Raw genomic sequence first — 21,951 nt, forward strand, 5'->3', positions numbered from 1 at the left:
AGGTCTATGCATAAAACAAAACCAGTTCCCATGTTCACTGTAAAGAAGGAACATGTCACTCAGGCCCACTGATGTGTTTTTAATAATTGGCTTATAATAATTAGTTATAGCAAGTGTTGTGTTTTTGTGGCATTTGTTGAAAAAATTAAAAATATCACAGCTTGAACATCACGAACAGACTGTGGCGCTCATACTTTTATTGTGAAAGGCCAGAGAGCGACAGGCGGAAGAGTGTCGGGAGCGCGCTCTGCTGTAGACTCTGCGGGAGCGCGCCCGGGCGGCTCCGTGAAAAAAAGGAAAAAAACAGAAGCGCTGATCTCGGTGTGACAGCTCAGAGCTGTCCACGTCAACACACCGAGCGAGCACGGCGGCGGCGGCAGCGATGGACTCCTCGTCTCTGGTGAGCCTCTCCGCCGTTTCACCGGGCTCCGGAGCCGACACCTTTAATTTGGGGGTGGAGGGGTGTTATGTGCTCGGCAGTTTATGTATCGTGTTTGTACTGTTATTATTAGCATGCGGGACATTTGTTGCATTATGGCAGTTTCGGTGGTGAGCAATACTGGACAGGAGGGGAGGGAGGAAGGGAGGGGGTGAGGGGCAGGGGGGCGGCTTGGCAGCAGATTGTTCATAAATAAGAAACAGGTTTGCCACAATTTATTCCTGAATGTATCAGTGTGAGTGCGATCCTGACTGTGGCCGTCTTGTTATGTGATTGTGGACGCGCAGGCCTGATCTGATCACGATGTCTCACATGCAGCCATCGCCTTTAAAAGCCACAGTTTTTTTTTTCTTCTGTGCGTGTAAAAATACTAGGCTACAGGTTGTCGGTGCTGGTTACAGTGCGACAACTTATGGTGTTAATATAAGTCAATAATAACTCAGCTGTTACCCACTTATGCATAGTTAAGGGTGCAAAGCGCAACAGGACAGTACGCTACCGCTGTATAAGCCAAAGCTTCAGTTCCTGCAGGGATCACTCGTGAAGAGACATAATCCTGCTTATATTACACATCACACAAGCGCTGTGTGAGCGCCTAGTGTAGTTACAGCAGGTCTCTGTGTTTAAATGTCTGCTTGTGTGGAGCATATGTGCACAGATCGGTTGACGTGTAGAGCAGAGTAGGTGCCACGTCCACTGTTCTCTCTCTCTCTCTCTCTCTCTCTCTCTCTCTCTCTCTCTCAGCTCGTTTGCCTTGCGCACCATTTGTTCAGCCTCTCCCTCACTCCCTTACACTTTAATCTTTTCTCACATTAACGCCATTCCTCTACCTCATTCTTTCGTTTTCACTCAGTATTGGAAAGCAACCTAGCACATTTACTCAAGAAGCCTATGCTTAATATCATACTTGAGTACTTTCATGTAATGCTACTTACCTACTACTAGGGAAATATTTTAGTTTTTACTCCACTACATTTCTGAACTGAAGTTAATAATTATTTTACAAATGAATATTTTATATACAAATCTATGATCATCTTAAATATGATAAATATTACGTTATGAATTAAACTATTACTGTAACTGTTCTTAATGGTGGTTAAAACTAGCTCTACATTGAGAGTAACATAAGAGTAACATAATATAATAATTTAACACTGTATTTACTTTTAATACTTTAAGTGACACCATTTAACTTTTGAAAGAAGAAATAACACATTCTTTCTCTAAAAAACACCTTTTCTCAGTGAAATAGAGAGCCCAAGTCCCTCCCTTCCATTTGAATTGTGCTCTGAACTGCACATATGATTTTTGTCAATTTAAAATATAAATTTGAAAGTCAAGAAAGTTGCACTTTGTTTCACTCGACTGTGAAAATACATGATTACAAAGACTACTGTTACTGACGCTTACGTCAAAGCGCTGTAGATGAGGTGATGAAAGGACCATGAGCCATTGGATTAAACACATCAGGTGAGATACATTTTTGAGTGTAACACGGCTAAGGTAGCCTAGGAGCAACCAAGCAATGAACATTAGCAAGCATTACAGTATGTGGTGATGTTTCAGGCTAATGTGCGAGACGAGAGATGTAGCTCATTGAGCGGTTTTACACAGAACTAAATATTACTTTACTTGTGTTATGACAAACTGCTACTTTCCTGATGGACAAAATTAGCTTTTAAACTGACTGACATCGACTGTGTAATTCAGGTGCATATTTTTACATTGCTGTATTACTTCTTTTAGTTAAGTAAATAATCTGAGGACTTGTTCCACCACTGCTCCTTCTCAGTCTCTTGCTTGCACTCTCACTTCTTTGGAGCTTTCTGGCGAAAGTACCTTTCTCAGATTCTGTCTCTCTTTACTCTCTCCCCTTGTTCTGCTTTCCTCCCCAGTCTGTCTCTGTTCTTTCTCCTTTCACCTTCCCACCTTTCTTCTCTTTCTGTGTGTCTCTGCAGGTGTCATTTACATCACTGTGGGAAATAGTCTACAATAGCTTTTTGTCACTTAAAAGTATTCCATTACAAGTAAAAGTAATGCATGGAGTACAGCGATTTCCTATTGTGTATTACTCTCAAGTGATTAAAAAAGAATGGTATAATCTGTGTTGCAGAGGCTAATATCTCCTGACTTTTAGACCCTAGAATCAAGATAAAACAAAACTGAATCCTGTATTTCCCATAATGCAACTCAGTAGCATCTTTTTTTCCCGGTACCCTGAGTTAGTAATGTAGGCTTTCTGTTATACATTTATAGATTCCAAATCCATGCCGAGTGTATCCTGATGACATCACAAGGGGTTAATTATGTTATCATGGGTGACGAGGAATAAAAACATGTCCTCATCTCCAACCAACAGAATAGGACGATTGTCAGTGATTCCCAAAATGACAAACAGTATATGACCGTTCCCCAAAACGTCATGTTGGCCGTTGAAAAGTAGGGACAGGCCTGAAGTACATAACTTAAGACACATAACTAGGTTGAGTCAACAATACTACTTGGTTAGGTTTAGGAGAAGATCGTGGTTTGGATTAAAATAAGTATTATCTAGTACAACAACAACAACAACAACTGTAAAAGAAAAAAAAATCAATTGAACAAAAACCCACATTATCTACACATTTGAAAATGAGCAGATATCAGTCAGTTGTTTTTGTTCTGTTAAAAAAGGTTCCACAAGTGACATAAACTAGTGGAATTCACAGACTGGTTTTTGTTGCTGTATAATGATTTGATCAGTTTATAGAAGTCCATCCGTCACAAAACGTGTCCACAATGTTTCTTTTAAAGACTTTATTCTCACATCACGTATAGTGCTTATTATTATGAGCAATGAATTCATCTATATATCTGCCGCAATTCACTCAAACAGAAGAAAAAAGCTCCCAATTCATAAATCACCAACATTAGATGATCCATCCCAGCTGACAAATATCAGACAAACAAACAAAAATGTTGTGTCATGGCATGAATCACCTTTAGTTCTTGTATTTTCCATTATAATATAAATTTTGCAACAAGTGGCATAGTTAGTGTTTGTCAAAATTAAAGAAATGGTTTGCCATTTTGGGAAAAAGTGATTTTTGCCAAGAGATAGATAGAAGGTTTGATATCACTATTCTATTTGTCCAATAAATATGTGGCTACAGCTGGTTAGGTTAGCACAAAGACTGGGAACAGGGGAAATAGTTCTCCTGGCTCTTTTCAAGGGAACAAAATCCACATACCAGCTCTTCTAAAGCTCACTAATTAACATGTTGTATCTTGTTTGTTTAATCTGTTAAAAAATCGAAGTGTAAAACTGACATTAGCTTAGCTAAGCTAATTGACTCCTTGCTCCAGCTACATATTTACCAAACAGATATGAAAGTGGTATCAAAACTCTCAAAGTAAAGTTTTCATCCAGTAAATAGGCTTTTTGAATAGAATAGCTGTCAGTGATCTGGTTCTGTTTAGAAAAGCAGATGGAAGCAAAACATGTTAGAATTGTTTGTTAGAGAATTGTTTGTTAGAGAAAGTTCTTTATTATAGCAACTAAATGCCTAAAATGCCTTGTTTGTATATTATGCCCATTATGTGGTAGAAATCATTGCAGTTTAAAAAACTGGAATGTCCAAATTGCAAGAAGCTTTCATATTGTTTTTAGTGAGCTGTCTCCAAACAACTAAATTGGTCTTCTGGTTTTGTCAGAATCCTACTTATAAACATGCAGGCTACAGAAAATCATTATGTGTAAACAAAACAGCCATTTTTAATTTTATTTTAGGCATTTAGCTGATCCAGTGCAGTGAGCCAAAAAAGCGTTCTCTTTTTACAGTTAAATTCACACATTCAGACTTTAACTCAAACTGAGGCTTTTGTTGGGTATATGGTCTATATTTCATTTGATTAAATGATTATCAGTTCGTATTAATTGTCTATTGCAGAGAACACATACCTAAACAGTGGATAATCCCCCCCTTTTCCCCAATTACCTAATGTTTACAGTATATATTAGCCATTAATCTGTTGATCCCAAGTAAGTTATTTTAGTGATTAGGTGTGTTGTTCACCACCCATCATGTTATGTAAAGAGCTGCTCCCCCGAGGACAGAGTAAATTCAAACTTAGTCTTAAAGTGTGTTTACTAAGTTGGGATTTACACATCACTAAATTAAAACATGTTGCACCTCAATAACTAGTTCTTCTATACAGATTAATTGTACTATTACTGCTACTACTAACTGTTAGGTATAACTGTTGCACAACAGTATCAACAAACTGACAAAACTAGATATTATACAAACAATTTAGAGTGAAGAGTAAAACAGGGTATGAGGGATATGTTTGATCTGATTTGATATATGATCTGACACTTGATTTAAGTTATGTTTAATAATGTAAAATGTTACAGTAAAAAAGTTAATGTATGTTGGCCCCTCTCTCAAAGAAGAACAATAGGTGTCAATTGTAAGCTTAAAGGCATAGTAAGTAATTGTAATCCAATACATTTTTTGTTAAATTCAGTTAATATTTCCTCACGGTTCACTAGCTCTCCGTGTTTGTGTGTGCTCTAAAAAAAATCTTTCCTACACAGTCCCGGCTCTGTAAATGGAACACAAAGAAAACAGTGTGTACCTTCCCCACAACATTGTTCCAGCCAATCGGCAACAGGTGCTCCTGCACAGGAGGGATGGGCGGAGGGGGCAGTGGGAGAGACAGTTCACATTTGTGCTGGCCTTCAGTGAAGAAGGAGAGATGGCCGAGAAACAGCCAAAGAGGAAGAGTCTGAAGAGCATAAACAGAGAAGAAAGTTATATGACCAGACAAGGGCGAGGGCGTTTAACCTCGGAGAAACCTCAGAGGGGGGGGGGGGTGCATTCGTTTGGCAGTTGAGTTCAAATGTCAACAATCTTTCTGCAGAATCACTTACTCTCCCTTTAAAGTGCACATAAGTTATGTTAACTTTCAGCGTTTCTCACTAAAATGCATCGCCAATCCTTGATGCCTGACAAACTGTATTTCTATGCTCATACATCATTTGCAAAGCATTTTTTTGATATTGTTTACATCCATGTTTGCTAGCTTTTAGTCAATATCAATAGTGGATTTCTCATTCTGAGAAGCACATTTTTAGCCACCAAGTGACACAGCTCTAGGCTCCTCAATGTTGGTCTGCTGGTCAGTACACCACTTCCTTCCAGATTCAAATATCTGGATTGTGATTGACATTTGGTAGATAAATCCTAATGACTATGTTGATCCTCTGACTTTTCATCTAGCACCATCAGCAGTTAAATGTTTTAAATACCCACTGAAGCACTCAACATGTGCTAGATGGATTTGCAGGCATTTGCTTCATTCATTTAGTTTTCAGACGATCATCCCAGATGAATCCTAATGTTTTTGGTGAACCTGTAACTTTTGACCCATAATGAGGTCAGAATAAGAAATTTGTCTGATACATTCTCCTGTTTAAGACAAAATACTTGCAAAACTAATGACTTTCCCACATGCTACTGTATATGTTGTGCTTAGTGCTAATTAAAAATGTTAGTAACCATGGCAAAGATTTTACCTATTAAACACACAATGTTTGCACAGTTAAATGTTGCAGATCAAATTAGTGTCTCCAGTCCTCTTGTTTTTCCCTTGGAAGTGTTTTAAAGAGGTGGTATTATGTATTTTGGCTTTTTCCCTCTCCTTTATTTGAGTTATCTACCTTTTTTGTGCATTTGGTTTGCAAAGTGAAAAAGGCCAAAACTGCCTGAAAACAGCTCATTGAAGTCCAGCCGTTTCCCTTCCTTCACTGTGACATCACAGTTCCAAATCATCCTTTCAAGTTCAGCCAATATTAGACCAGTTTATTGGCTGAGATAGTATGTTTTATGGAACGAAGGCTCATTGCATTTCATACATACATCTTCCTCTTCATCATCATCTCCATCCTGCTGCGAGCTGGCAAAATTGGACAGTGGATGCTGTGAGTTCCTGGTCCAAGTTCTGTGATACACTCTGACTGTGAATCTATGCTAGTCAGTGCATAACAGAACTTTGTCCCGGGTCTGAAAACTCTTCGCAGGGACGAATGGATGGATGGATGGATGAGTGACGGAGTGATGGGGAATAGACATCTCCACATCTGGAAAAGAAAGTGCAAAACAAAACTGGATGAATGACGAATGAGCAAAACTTTGCAGAGGGAAAACAAGTTAATGTAGCCTGGGGTCGAAATATAGAAACAGTTTGGACTGGATGGCTCGTGTGGACCAGAGTGAATGTAGAACAGGCTGTTGCTGGAAAAGCAGGAGGATTTGATTGTGGCAGTGGCATTATGAAGCATACTTCTCTGAGTCCTAGGTGTTTCCCTGAGGTAACATAGCAAAGTTAAAATATTTAAGATGTTTTCTCTATTTATTGTCGCAGGAACCTTCCCTCTACACAGTGAAAGCTGTTTTCATTCTAGACAATGACGGCAACAGACTTCTGTCAAAGGTAAGGTTAAAGGAATCTACCAGTGATCACATGTTTTAGCCCATTAAATTACCTACATCATTCTCTCCTGCTGACCTTCCAAAGCATACAAAACACAGGATTCATTTCATTTCATTTATTGGGAAAATAAACTTGTAGTCCTTAAACTCCAAAGTATTTAATATGTGGATTTCCTAGCCAGACTTTTGTGTTTTTCCTCATAGGGGTTTCAGATTGTAAAACTGCCACAAAAGGCTTTTATAATTCCTCTTAAAGATAGTTCACTATTTTGGGAAATATGCTTATTTGCTTCCTTGCTGAGCATTAGATGAGAAGATTGATAACACTCTTATGTCTGTAGAGTAAATAGGAAGCAATGCATTCGCTGATTATCTTAGCTTAGCACAAAGGCTGGAAAGAGGGGGAAACAGCAAGCGTGGCTATGTCCAAAAGTAACAAAATCTGAGTTTCTTTTGAGTGACTCCTTTTAGTTGAATTCTGTTAATGTGAAACAGTAGCAGTAGGAACTGTTAAAGACGTAAAAGATTACTCCACCAATTAAGCATTGCACAAACAACATTGTCATGATGGACAGTTTTTAAAAAAGGATCAAAATAGATGCAGCAAACCAGAGATATAATTTTTATATACTATGTATTCTACCTTCTTGTCAAATCAGTGCGCCTACGCTATCCACAATGCAACTCGACTGGTGACAATTTGGTCGAAGATTGCAGTGTATTATGCTACTAGTGGCTAATATAGCCTCGAGCTGCTAGCCTCAAGCTGAAAAGACCCCCAGATATTTTTTAATTTTCAGACCCAGCCGATGCAGACTCAAGTTACATCGCTTGAGGCAATCTATCAGACTTCACACAGCTCCCTCTGGAGCCCCAAAAGGCTTTATGCAACCTTTTTTTCACACATGCAGCAGTATTCCCCAACACCTGTAAACAGACTTTGATGTGGAAAATCAAGTTCCATTTTACATCTGGATTACATACGGCATTGTTTCCTGTGAATCCCTCGTGAAGGCATTTCGAATCCAGTGCGGGAATGGTGCACTCCTCCACTAACAATGAAAACTACTAGATAAAGAGTTTATTGAATGTAAATACATTGAATAGCTATTGCTGAAAAAGTGCCGACCATAAATAGTGTCGAAAACAGGCTTTGATGTTATGAACATTTTAAGGAATATAATTTTAATGGTCTAAATCATGCGAGAACGCTGGTATGGTCCCCTGGTACATTAATCCACACCTCCTTACAGGACCATACCATCTGTTCTTGCATGCACATTAGTGCTAAAGCTCAGTCACTGTTTCATGTACTGTATGTGTCTGTTTTAGTACTATGACCGTGAGCTTTACCCCTCCATGAAGGAGCAGAAGAACTTTGAGACGAATGTTTTCAACAAGACACACAAAGCAGACAGTAAGTTCCTCTCTGTTTCTGTTTTTGCGTCCGCTGGATGTGACCCTCTGAACTCTCACACACATATCCAATGGCATCTGTTGCACATTCTACTGTTTGGTAGCCCAACACTTAATGATATTAGCCTAAAGCGGAGCCAAACCATGCTAGTATTATTTTAGTGTGAACCTTGAAAATCTAGAAAATGATGACTTCCGATTTTCTATTAACATTTGAACCAACAGTAGATTCCTTTGACTGTTCAGAGAAACATGGTGGACACAGCTGACACTCGAGTCTCTGCCCCTGGCCTCCTTATCACCCACCCAGTATATTCCTCCTTTTATTCTAAACTCCTCCTTCATTCCTCCTTTTCTCCTCTTTTTTTTTTCTTTCTTCTCCTCTGTCATGCTATATTCCCTCTCCTTCCCTCCCACCTCACCTTCCCTTTGTCCTGCTCTTCCCTTCCTTAAACCACCTATTCACTCATTCTTCAACTTCTTCTACAGACTTTCTCCCCCCTCCCCCTCACTCTCTCTATTCCTCTATTAAATATACTTTTGGATTATGTCTTTGTATGTGAAATAACATAAAGTCAAAATATGAATAAAAGAGAGGGATGCTTGTCCTTTTTTATCCCTGACCCATCCCTCTCTCCTTCTCTCTGTAGATGAGATAGCTTTCCTGGAGGGAATGACCATCGTCTATAAGGGCAGTATAGATCTCTTCTTCTACGTGGTGGGAAGTGCTCAGGAGAACGAGGTACAGTAAATTTAACTTTCTCTGCCTAAAAAAATATTTTTTACTGAAAATAATCACATTTAATTTAAATGATTGGATGCACCATGTCAATCCTTGAAGCAAGGCTGTGTGTTAGTCTGTAGATTTTTTTAGTAAAGGTTCCGTCATTTCCTAAAACATTTTGATCGTGAAACACTTCATTTCCCGCAATCTGGTGAAAGTTTCTGCACCAGTTTATGGTGGAAATGTTTTTATTTATTTCAAAGGAAACACAACATATAGAGTATACTGCAGTGCAGCTCTCAGGCATTCTGTGTTGCTTTCAGATCTGTTTTTCCTGAAGATCAATTTTTGTCATCTTCTATCACCCTTGCTGAAGCAATACATATGTAGGCATGATTTAGTCTTACTTCCTCTTTTGTCATGTTCACAGGAAAACTTGGCCAAAAGAAACTGTGTCAACTTCTTACAGTTACTGATTGGTGAATGGACTTTTTTGGGTCATTTCAAAATCAGGAGCTTGTTTTTTTTAGCCTGAGTTCCTTTTTTTGGCAATGCACATTTGTTTCTTCCATATTTTAATTGCATTGCATGTTTTCTAAATGTGCAAATAAACCTTTCTAAAGGCATTTTCATTTATTATTTAACTGCAAGCTATATTTCAGAACATGTTTTAACAAATGATGCTTTAAAAAAGTTTTGGGGACAAAATCAGCCATTTCAAAAAGTGGTGGGGACAGTGTAAATGACACCTATGGACTATTCCAGTACGATTCCAATAATACATTTTTGGTGCAGGAGGACAGTGTATGCGGTATTGAGTCAAAAGTGACATTAACCGTTCATCACCAGCCATATCCTTTCATTTTTATTCCATTTTGTGGGCTGCTTTCTTCAAATTTTTCATCATGGCATGATAAGTTGCGGCTTTTAATTTGAACAATACAACTTTTAGGATAAACCAAAAAAGATTTGAACATGAAAACTATTCCCTACTTTAGTCCTTTTCAGGTCCAAATTAAGAGTTACCATTGATGTCATTTTATATTATTTAGGTGTTTTTTAGGGGAAAACCGTCAATATATTAAAATACTTAAATGTAATAATCATAGGTGTCATTTATGCTGGGGACTCTGGGGACATGTCCCCACCACTTTTTGAAATGGCTGATTTTGTCCCCATCACTTTTTGAAAGTATTTGTTTAATGTTCTGATAAATTGCTTTCAACAAGAAATGTTAACTAACAAATGAAAATGCCATGAGAAAGGTTTATTTGCACAATAAGAAACATGCAATGTAATATAAATATCTAAGAAACGATTGTGCATTGTCCAAGAAAGCTCAAAAAAACAAGTTGCTGATTACTACGTTATATTACATTATATTTTTATTTATTTTGTATTGTCACCTTACACCTGAATTTTGTGTTTCCCTTTATATATATATATAAAAAAAAAGACATTTAAACCATAAATTGGTCCAGAAAATGTTTCCAGAATGCAGAAAATTAATTGTTGATTCCTTCTGGGGGAGGACCCCTAGACCCCCCAAATCGTATATCACAGTAGTGAATATTTATTCTAATATTTTCTTGTTTTGTTCACGTCTCAGGAGCAAGTGTATCCCTGCACCCCTAATCAGAGCCCTTAAATGTCCACACCACTTTTCAGCACAAAGTGACGCCCTTGGTAATAATTAATGTACAAATTAGGGGTAAAATACCTGAATACTGAATAAGAACTTCTTAGAATAATATTCATTTGCATCTGATGATCCCTAATGTAAACTACAGCAAAGTTTCAACCATAAACCATCACTAACGACCTTTTCTATTTCACATATTTATCATGCCTTAATGGTAAATGGACTGTACTTGGATAGCACCTTTCTTCAGACCATTCAAAGTGCTTTACACTAAATGTAAGATTCACACCCTGATGGCAGAAGCTAAGGTGCCAACTGCTCATCAGAAACAGAAACTAACATTCACACACTATAGCAAATTTGGGGCTTCAGTATCTTCCCCAAGGAAAAACCACAAAAATAAGTTTAACATCCATTTGACATGCTAAATATCAGATTTACACTGGCCCCATGCATGTTATTATTTTTATATTGACATGTTTTTGTATCCAGTGGTACCAAACATTTAACATAACTCTTTATTGTTTTTGAGATATAGCCATTCTGTATCATACTATATTAATATAACACACTAGTGGAAATACAGATTCCTATGATCACAAGTTCAAAAAATGCATGCACCGGACCATACAGGAAGATCTAAGTAAGAATAAATTATAAAAATTAGTTTGCAATGCAGTGTTAGGGAGAAATGATAGCAAAACTAGCTATATGACAATAAGTTTCCATGCATTTCTATGGGGTTTATGGGGAAAGCTGTATTCTGATTAACTAATCTGATGACTGTAAATGAATAACTGTTTCACAGTGTAATGATCTGGAGATATTAAAGCTTAAAAGATAGTCAGTAAAGTTCCAACTAATAAACTTGAATGACTTGTAAATAAATGTTGCCTATCCAAAAAACATCTACAGGTGGCAGGTGGCATTTATAAACTTGCCTGAGGATTTTCAAGGTGCTGTTATCCCAGTATTTTTTGGAGAGCTCTCTCTGTGAGCCTGAAGAGGTGGTGTTCTCGCTACACGAGATTAGGGGGATTGAACATTTTTTAATGTGACATTAAATAGCCTGACAGTGATGCTAAATATAGCTACAAGAGAAAAGTGGTTGACTTGAGGCAAAACACTACTTCACCTGTTCAGAAAATCTTAAAGGCAGCAAAACACACAATACTGTCCAGCTGGTGAATATAGTGGTGCATTTGGCTGCAAAACTTCCCTCCGAAAATGGTGGAGACCAGAACAGAGCTATAAGGAGAGTTAATATTGGACAGAAACATATGTAAATAGGTGAATTTATGCCAGCATGTTAGCTGTAACAGCAATTATAAAGTGATGGTATGTCAGTGTTGTATTTTCAGGTTGTTTCACTGCAAATGGCCCAAAATTGAATGCCAATATTGCTCTGTGTCTGCTGGATGTCTACACAGGAACTAACACAGTAGCCATATCAAATTACTTGTGTACTTTATAAACTGTTCTTCAATTTTGCCAAGTGGCCATGAAAAACCAATGCACCTTCAAGGGCTATTATCTCAAAATTGGCCTCTTTTTTTTTATTACAGTTTGTTCTTTTTCTTTCCCTAGCTGATGCTGATGTCAGTACTGAACTGCTTGTTTGAGTCTCTTAGTCACATCCTCAGGTACGTTCTCTCATCGAGACTTAAATGAACTTATTGATACATACATATTTTGAATCAAAAAAATAGAAACAAAGGGGTGACCAATAGGACAGGAATCAGAGGAATTCACAATCTTGTTGTCCAGAATGCTTCTAAATGAAAAATGCTCTTGGATGTCTGATAGCTTCAGCTGCTGAATGGTGCTGGAGGGACAATTACATTTTTCACCAACTTTCCTCCATGCACATGCACATTCGTGATAATAAAGCATTCTATTACATGTACCACAGCATCATCAGTGCTAATGATAAACCACACACTTCTCCAGACTAACACTGCCATCCCTCCACCAGAGACTCTCAGGGAGATAATGTGCCCAATGTTGAATTTGAAATAAAATTCAACAGCAGTGTATTTTGTACCTGAAAGGCGATCATGATTTAATTCGAAAAAGAATGTCTGACAAACAAGGCTGCATGATAACACAATGAGACCATGTCCTAATTTATTTAACCTTTTTGAAAGATTAGTTTGCAAAGCCATATATGTGTTCCTGTGTGTGTGTGTGTGTGTGTGTGTGTGTGTGTGTGCGCGCTGCACACCACGATCCCTCACTTTTGATTGCAACATTATCACCCAAACAGCAGCTGATGTGGTTGCTATGGGAACTCATGCAATAGTAATGCGGAGTGTGAGCGGTAGAGACATGAAGAGATCATATTATTATACAGTATGAAGTATTATGAGCTATTCTACAGTGCACAGTGCATTATGTACAGATTCTAGCTGTTGAATGGTCTCCTCATTTATTTTAAACCTGAATAGTAGACACTGACCTGTTAATGATAATGTTTGAGTGTACTATTTATGAGGAACAGTTTGACATTTTGGGATATACTTCTTCTTTTTTCTGAGAGTGAAATGTGAAGATCGACACCACTCTCATGTCTTTGTGTAGTAAGTGAGGAGCTGGAGCCAGAAGGCGACTAGCCTAGCTTAGCATAGAGACTGGAAGCAAGGGGAAACAGCTAGCCTGGCTCTGTCAAAGATATTCTTTAATTCCATAATTAATATGGTGCATCTCTCTTGTTTAACCTTTACATAAACAGAAATGTAAAAAAGGATCATTTGTAGTTTTATAGGGAGTTACATGCTGGAATCTTGGAATTTATTTCTTGGAAATTACTGCAGTCGCAGGAGAATAGAGCTGTTGTGATGGTCAGTGACTTCTAGGGACACACCCATCTGACTCCCCACCCCCCAATTCCCTGATTCCAATACCCAAACTAAGGCGCTCAGCCAATACTGAGTACATACACAATCTCTTTAATACGGTCAGACTTCCTGTAATATTGATTTGTGGCTACTACTCTTGAAAATTTATATGATATTCAAGGTAATCCAGAGTATTATGGGTTAGATGTGCCTAATTGACGTGTTTCTTCTGCAGGAAAAATGTAGAGCGGAGGTCTTTACTGGACAACATGGAAGGAGTGTTCCTGGTTGTGGATGAAATCATTGATGGAGGGTAAGAGAGCAGTAATGTTTACAGCAGGTTGGAGCTAAAGAACAATATGCGCGAATGTTTCCATCTATAAGTTCAAACGCGTTAGTGACAATCAATCTGTTTTTAAATAATTGTTTATTCTATAAAATGTAAGAAAAGGATCCCGGAAATACTCCCAGTCCTGCTTTTGCTGTACTTGGTCCTGATTGGTTGCTTTATCCTGTTGCCAGGGTGATTCTGGAGAGTGACCCCCAGCAGGTCCTACAGAAGGTCAACTACAGAGTAAGATGACTGTCCACTGTTTCTGTTATATACATAGCATACATTTTTGACACTTACACATTTTTGACACTTACATTTTTAATTATGCACCAGCCCACATCCTCCTGCTCAAGATCCCCCACACCAGTTCAACTGTTAGTCACGGTTTTACATCTGAAGTCGGAAGACAATTTTGATAAGATAAGCAAGGTGTGGGTTTGGCTAGCTGGCTATTTAGCTATATCAGGTGCCATTTGTTGAAACATATTCGAAATTATATAGCCAATGAGCTTTTCACTGTGAACCAACCAATCACAGCCTGGATAGGGTACTAAAGCAACATTTTTAAATGTTGAACTCATTGTTGTGCAGGAATGGCAATGATTGTTGACTAGTTAGTAGGCGTCTTAGCATTAACAAATTAAAGATGCAGCCAGGTGGCTACTACAGAACCCTTTCCCCCGCAGCTGAAAGGAAATGCTAGAGGAAATTCTGCTGTCAATCATTCCCTACTACCAATCATGTCAATTTATTTATTTAAGTAAATACAAATGTTATATTTTTAAAAAATGACACGATTCATACTGTAGCTTCCCACAGCTTTTCTCATTGGCTTCTTGCCCACTCTTACCTGGTTTACCTTTCCTCCTCTGCTTCTTCCTGTTTCTCTTCTTCTGATTGTTGTCAGCTAATGTCAGAACCGGCCTATGGCTTCGTCCTGATTGATTACATCACCAGTAACCTAGACGGACAAACAGACAAGAGCCAGCTGCTGTAGACAGACAGGACAGGCAGACAGAGGGTGAGAGAGAAAGGGACGAAGAGAAAGATAGTGGAGAGAGAGAATGAATGAATGCGAGTGATATGGAGACAGTGAGGGGACGGAGGAGGGATGGGTGAGACAGATGAGGTAAATGCATGTTGAGAGAGCATGCTGACTAACGGAGAGGTTTAAAGAATAAGGCTGCCATTTCTTTATATTTTAAAGGTTTGACCTGTTGGTGGCGCTAGAGGAAAAGTCAGGAGCTCACCAATGTCATTTTGCTTTAACCTATGGGGTGTCATAGCAATCCATCCAATAGTTGTTGAGGTATTTCAGTTGGGACCAACATTGCTAAACCTTGGTCCACACCACCAGCATGGCTATGAATAATATGATTTTATAATAATGCAAAATAAGTTGTGATTGGCTGAGCTGTTTACCAATCAGCTTTGAATGTTCCTGATCCACTGTATTTAATGGCATTTCTACAGATCTAATGGTGTTTGCAGTGCTCTGCTTTTGTATTGTTTGTGTGTGTGTGTATCAAGTATTTTGCAAACCTTTTGCATTTTTCTCTTGTACACACAATGATATCATTTTGTTTTACAGGCGGATGAAAACCCATTATCTGAACAAAGCGTGGCCCAGGTAACACACATACACGTAAAGGACACGGATAGAGTTATATTGTGCGTGCACAAAAACACGCATGCAGATACACAAATGAACACATGTACAGAGTACATGCACCTTCTGTTCAGAAAGAAGGTCTGCTGCTTTATTTGTCTTTTAACTTCTTGTCTGTGCCAGAAGTGGGAATGTGTCACGTTGAGCTGTCAGACATCTACAATTAGTGATCACGTCGAATTTTAGAAAATAAATTTACAGTATAACACACTATGACTGCCAGAGCTGGAAGAAAATTGAAGCCTTATAATTTAAATGGTGGTGATGGGGCAGTGGATGAGGCACGTTCCTTTGCTGGGGGAGACCCAGGTTCAATTCCGCTGCAACACATCCACCAATGTGTCACTGAGCAAGACAGCCCCTAGTTTCTCCAGAGGAGTGTGACCTCTGACATATACAGCAAGTTGCTTTGGTCAGCTAAATGATTAATTAATTTAAAAACTCTGAGTGAGACAAACATCAACTGTTTACTAGATCAGTGTGCCTGCACAGTCAGGCAGCCATGTCATTATACTGTAGTTAATAGTCATGATAGCTGGTCAGAATGCACAGTGTTTTATTATTTGGGCTGCAACTAACAATTATTTCCATCATTAAAATACAGATTTAACTTGCAGTTTCAGATGGAATATTAAGCCTCAGTGCTATCTGTTTTTTACTTTATGAAAGAAACTAGCTACTGCTACAACACCGTAATGTTACAACACAAAGTAGGCTAGTTTAAAATAATGATGTAGGTAATTAGAGAGAGCCGGGTACTCCGGCTTCCTCCCACCATCCAAAAACATGCAGTCTAGGTTAATTGGCGACCCTAAATTGTCCTTAGGTGTGTGTGTGGGCGGGAGTGGTTGTTCATCTATGTGTGGCCCTGCGATGGATTGGCGACCTGTCCAGGATGTACCCCGCCTTGCGCCCAATGTCAGCTGGGATTGGCTCCAGCCCCCCCGCGACCCTGTATGCAGGATAAGCGGTTGACGATGGATGGATGGATGGACGGATGGTAATTAGAGAGAGAGAGAGGTATCAATCTTCTCGTCTAACTCTCGGCAAGAAAGCAAATATGCATGTTTCCCACCATGTCAACCTATTCCTTTAACCCTGTATCTGGGTTGAATGGGGTAGTTTCAGGCCATTTATGAGGAGCTCATATGGCCAGTCAGGACAGTGAAATTAGTTTTGTTTTGTATTGCTTGCAATGGGGACTGGAAGTTAAAAGACAAATGCAGAAATGAAACTTAGTGGGTGTGTAGGTTATAAAAACTTGACTTTTAACACAAACACAAACTCACAGAGATGCGCAGAAATAGTTATACATATCCAAAAATACACTCGTACACTCGTACACTCGTACACGTATATACAGCCACTCATACGGACAGACATGTACAGACAGACACATGTACTTCATTTCTTCATACTGTTATTAGTATGTAAATCTTACAGTGGCTTCTCTCTGACACCGTTAGCTTGAAGTATAACAGAGCTGAACTCCCACACACTGTTCAATCAGAGGAACACACTGACATGGCAGAAAGCTGTTCGCTGATGGAGTGATTGGTAGCAGTTTGACATCTGTCTGCAAACTTACCAGGCTGCATGCTAATGCTTTAGCTCACCATGCGTGTCAAGGTAGCTGCTAGCTTTGCTTCATCTCCAAGGCTCTGGACAGCACTAATAGGCTCAACTGGATGGATTGATGGATAAATTAACAGATAGTTGAATTAACATGCTCTAAAGCGCTGTGGCTGTCTAAACACTGGACAGATATAAAACTGCACAGCCAATCAGAGAGCTTATCTGCCATAAAGTGTTCCTGTAGCTTTATTGCAGACATTGTTTCTCTTATATGCATTTTTCTCTGCGTCTTTAGCTGATGTTATGTTGACATGTGCATGGACATGTTTCCATGCTTGCTCTTGAAGAAGAGTGTGTGTGTGTGGTTTGTGTGTGTGTGCATGCACGTGTACTCATGCTCTAAGCTTTTCTTTATCTGTTGCTTTAACCCTGACAGCACATAACAGAGAAACTGGCTCTGACTACTAATGTAAGTCTCTACTAACTTCACAGCCCTACACTGCACTACAAAGCTTGTTCTACTGTAGCACTGTATGCCACACACTGACATAATGCATAATGATATTTTACAGTCAGACCTTTTTGATGTTTTTAAAGGTCAGGGAAATTGATTTAGAATGTCATTTCTTCCATTTCTATAGGTAGGTATACACGTCACGTACAACATCAAATAAAAGCTATAAATCATACAAAGTGGTCATTTATTAGGCATGTTTGCCTGAAATAGTATCCAGACAGATCAAGATTAAGTTTTTTTCTGTTTAGTGCACAGTGAACCATTTCAAAAGAAATTACTAGCTGCAAACTGTTCTCAATTGATTTATATCCTTACCTTATTTGTATTATGTGATTTTTGGGTATTCACAATTGATTGACATTTGCTAGTTTGGAGATCAGGACCCCAAGGTTCAGAGAATGTTGTGAAGCTCTGATATAGTCTTAACTAAAACATACATGACATACCATGTGGTTAAGAACTGCATAGTGAAGGAAGCAGTTCCATACCACAGCACTGTGTACAACTGTTACAACAGTTAGTGGCACTAAACAGATGAAAACAGAACTAGAACTCTGGATGGCCCTGATTTGACTGCATTTCCCAGGATGCCACACTACCGCGACTGTTACCTGAGCTCCATGTGCCCCCTTCTGTTAACATGGGGAACAACAACCATAGTGCTGAAACTAGGTTTTGATTGATCTTGGTGGATTGAGGACTCAAATAAAAAAAGATATACCTTATCTGTACAGCAGTACAGAGGAATGTAAAAGAAGAGATACAATCAAAGTAGAATCAGTAACAGTAACTTTCTACATAGATGTAAATATTTACACACTATATACCATCAATATATATGATAACAATCAGGCCTATTTACAGATAAGTCAAAAGACTACACAAACTTGTTGATCATGAAAAGAGCAAGAGGATACATAAATAGATGAAACTTAGGCCACTCAGGTTAAATAATTCAGTAGTTGCAGTAGTTTTTCTCTCCTTACAGCATTTTACTTGGTACTTTGTGTGTGACATATAATTAATTGATTTGGTTTGAGAGTGATGTTCGTCTGTACACATCTACAGATGTCATTTTAAAGGCCAAATGACTCCAGACAGTGTTCAAAAGAAATGATCAATTTAACACTTAATTAAACTATGAATAACTGAAAATGAATTCAAGTAGCTTTGGGACTGCACAGAAGTCTGAAAACAGCAACATTTTTCAAAATGGCTTAATGATGATATTAAATAGTTGTTTTCAACAAATATGTTGAGCCGTGATTTTTAATTAAAACAAATAAATCCTATTTTAGTGTGACAGAAAGAATCTATTTCTGTTCTGTTGTATTGTTTGATGGCACAACATCACAGTCCCTATCCTTTTTGTGCTCAACATGGCGGCGCGAAACGTCAGAGGCTCAGTTGTCTGAACATGTGCTCAGACTGACATCTTGTGGGTGAACAGTGGTACTGCAACACTATACAAGTTCCCGAACAGTTTAAACGTGATTTACTGCACTGACCTCAAACATATATTTCTATTATTAATATTAATATTACAAAAGCAAGTCAGTAAACAAACAAACAAACACTTCTTTCAGGTTTTCTCTCACTTGAGCTGAGCATGATATTACTATCAAAACTAAAAACAAGAACTAGGTTTTTATTAGGTAACTGTGTATAGTGTCATAATAATGACATGCAGTTAATTGCAGATGTTATGAGTTATATAATAAAGTCTATGGAGGCCCATTAACTACCATTATATTTATAACAGCACTTATATACAATACAAACTCCTTTTTTCAAAATTTCAAAAAGCTCCATGTTGCACACTGATTAACTGGGCTATACGCTCATGGTGACATACATTTTATTAGTGTCATAATACTGTAAAGTCTATGGAGGCCCATTCAGATCCAATGTATTTATAACTAGACACCTCATGTCATTATGAAGCCATGTACACTTGCGTAGTGCCATAGTGCAACTCATCCTGTATATAGTATGAACTCTTTCAAACTTTTCAACTCTGTTAATAAGTTTTCACATGATGATAAAGTAATCTAAAAATTACACACAATGCACAGCAATCACACACATTTCTGAAAGAAATGCTTCTTTAGATTATATTTTACTATATTGTATTTCATATTTAATGGTGTTTATGTATTTATAATGTTTTAAAGTTTTGACTTATTCTCTATTTTCTGTTTTTTCTTTATTACATCATGCTATATTAAATTACCTATATTTTTTGTTCTTTCTATATGTTTTCCAGGTTCTGCAGTCAGCCAAGGAGCAGATCAAATGGTCCATACTGAAATGACTTGGAGCAGAAAAAAACAGGATTCTCAAGAAAGCTCTTGAGAACATTCATAGTCCCAAAGCTATTTCTTTTTTTAGGGAAGGTCGTCACAAGCGTGTTGGCTGATAGGCTGCTTTATATAGCAATTAAGCAGCCAGTAATAGGAATCTGTTGCTAGCCTGATGGCACTTTGTTACATTGTGTGTGACATGCAATTAATTTATTAGTTTCGAGTGATGTCAGTCCGTACTCGTGTAATTTACCAGGCCAGAAGATACCAGAAAATTAAATGTAAAGTGAGTCTCAAGGTCCAGGTGTGCTTCTTCATCAGACTGAGCTGATATCAAGTACCAAACTAACGAAAGAAAATATTAAAAGATAATGATCTGTAACTTGTATTTTGGTGGTGCAGGATCTTCCATGCTCATTTACTCAAAACAGAAATGCAGCACAGATCTGCAAAGTCAAGCTAAAAAGCTGAAAATCACATACAAGAAAATGTTTTTATCATTTAAACCATGTCATTTAACAAGGGGGTTGTTAAATTTTGTAATTTTTTAAACACACACACAAACACACACTGACATCATTTGTGCACTGAGTTTAATACATTTTGTTGTTCTGACTGGGCATTGTAAATGACAAAAATATGTTTTGTAAAACTATTTAAAGACTGTAAACGGATGTAAACATGCTTTTTGACACTACACAAATGTTAGCATTGTGTGTGAGAGGCAATATGTTACTGTCAGTAAAACCCTTATTTACCTTAAAATGGAATTCCTTAATCTTTAGAATCAAAGGGACCTTAAAAATATTTAATATCACATAGGATGACCAGAGTTATAAAGAATAGTGTCTATTTTCTCATAGTTAAACATGTAGATATATTAAATATTTTCTTAGTTGAAAAGAAGAAAATGCCAAAGACAAAGTAATTATTTTGTTTACATTTGGATGTTGTTGAAACACTAGGCCTACTAAGCCATACTGTCCGACATAGGGCATTTTGTCGTCTGCTATTTGTTAAACTGATAATAAAACTGTATATTTGTCCTGGATTCAAAGTGTCTTCTTATTCCTGAATGTATTCTTCATTATTTGTATTTCTGTTGTTGTTTTTAAAATTGTACTCTTTTTTTATGCTAAAATGTGAAAAAAGAACAGCGTAAAAATGGGAGACGTAGGATACTTTTCGTTTGCCCTCTGTGCGTCTGTCGTCCAATCAGGATTTAAATCTACGACCCTAATGAATATTAATAAGCTCCATAGAAGAAAGCGTAGAGCCGTGGGTGTGGTCATGGACGTTATTGGTAGAAGCCAAGCGACGTCAGGAGACACGTGGCAGTACTCCCCAAGCCAATGGTTCGTTCTGGTGTGATTTCCGTGTAATGTGATTGGTTGGATGTCTCTCAACAAGACTTCATGACAGCAGAGAGAAGAATTCATTTATTTATCATTAAAACCTTCAGATCATTCTAATATGTTTACTTACTGTCACTGGATGTTATTAGCCTAATATACGAATTATTATGACTGATTTGGAGAAAAAGAAAATAACTATTTAGTGTTTTAATATTAGGCAGTGATAAAATATTAGAAGTAGGACTTATTATTATTATTATTATTGTTGTTATCTACAATTATTTTCAACATTCTTTATTCGTGATGTCAATCTGAAATCCTCATTCAGTATTTATTTATTTGTTTGCTGTAGGTAAAAGAGTGATAAAATAAAATGCCTAATAATCCTAATCAGCAGGTCAGCAGACTTCATTTGCTGCAGTTAGGAAGACATTTGTATTAAAGTCAAAGGCATCTGAAACTGGAGGAAACAGGATGTAACCCGCAGGTTTCAGTACAAGTGGGAATACTGAAATATGAGGGGGAAAGTACGTCAGTTGTGTGCTGTAACAATATCTTTTAACCTTCAACCCCTCATAATCCCTTTTCTCTGTCATAACAATCCAGCACAGTCATGTAGGCTTAGTCATTATTAAGCAAATGCACAAATAAGTACAATAAT

At 37.8% G+C, this 21,951-nt stretch overlaps 1 protein-coding gene across 2 annotated transcripts; it reads left to right on the top strand.

The window, feature by feature from the left end:
- The first annotated feature begins 286 nt into the window (after positions 1-286).
- Positions 287-20,986, top strand: copz2 (COPI coat complex subunit zeta 2). Of its 2 annotated transcripts, XM_046042011.1 has the most exons (10): positions 287-400; positions 6,851-6,919; positions 8,251-8,335; positions 8,985-9,076; positions 12,288-12,343; positions 13,773-13,850; positions 14,060-14,111; positions 15,463-15,501; positions 17,552-17,584; positions 19,899-20,986. In XM_046042011.1, the coding sequence occupies exons 1-10, from the start codon at positions 383-385 to the stop codon at positions 19,944-19,946; spliced, it is 570 nt and encodes a 189-aa protein (XP_045897967.1). In that variant the 5' UTR covers positions 287-382; the 3' UTR covers positions 19,947-20,986. The 2 variants fall into 2 exon arrangements, with proteins under 2 accessions (XP_045897967.1, XP_045897971.1); XM_046042015.1 differs by lacking the exon at positions 17,552-17,584 and having other exon boundaries at positions 291-400.
- Positions 20,987-21,951: the final 965 nt, after the last annotated feature.

This window comes from Micropterus dolomieu, linkage group LG02, assembly GCF_021292245.1.
Source record: "Micropterus dolomieu isolate WLL.071019.BEF.003 ecotype Adirondacks linkage group LG02, ASM2129224v1, whole genome shotgun sequence".
NCBI classification, from domain to species: Eukaryota; Metazoa; Chordata; class Actinopteri; order Centrarchiformes; family Centrarchidae; genus Micropterus; species Micropterus dolomieu.

What these genes read in the sequence shown, in the direction of transcription:
- copz2 (XM_046042011.1), top strand. An exon ending in TCTCTTAGTCACATCCTCAG is followed by an intron (nt 12,344 to 13,772) that starts GTACGTTCTCTC and finishes TTTCTTCTGCAG; the next exon opens with GAAAAATGTAGAGCGGAGGT. An exon ending in GATGAAATCATTGATGGAGG is followed by an intron (nt 13,851 to 14,059) that starts GTAAGAGAGCAG and finishes TCCTGTTGCCAG; the next exon opens with GGTGATTCTGGAGAGTGACC.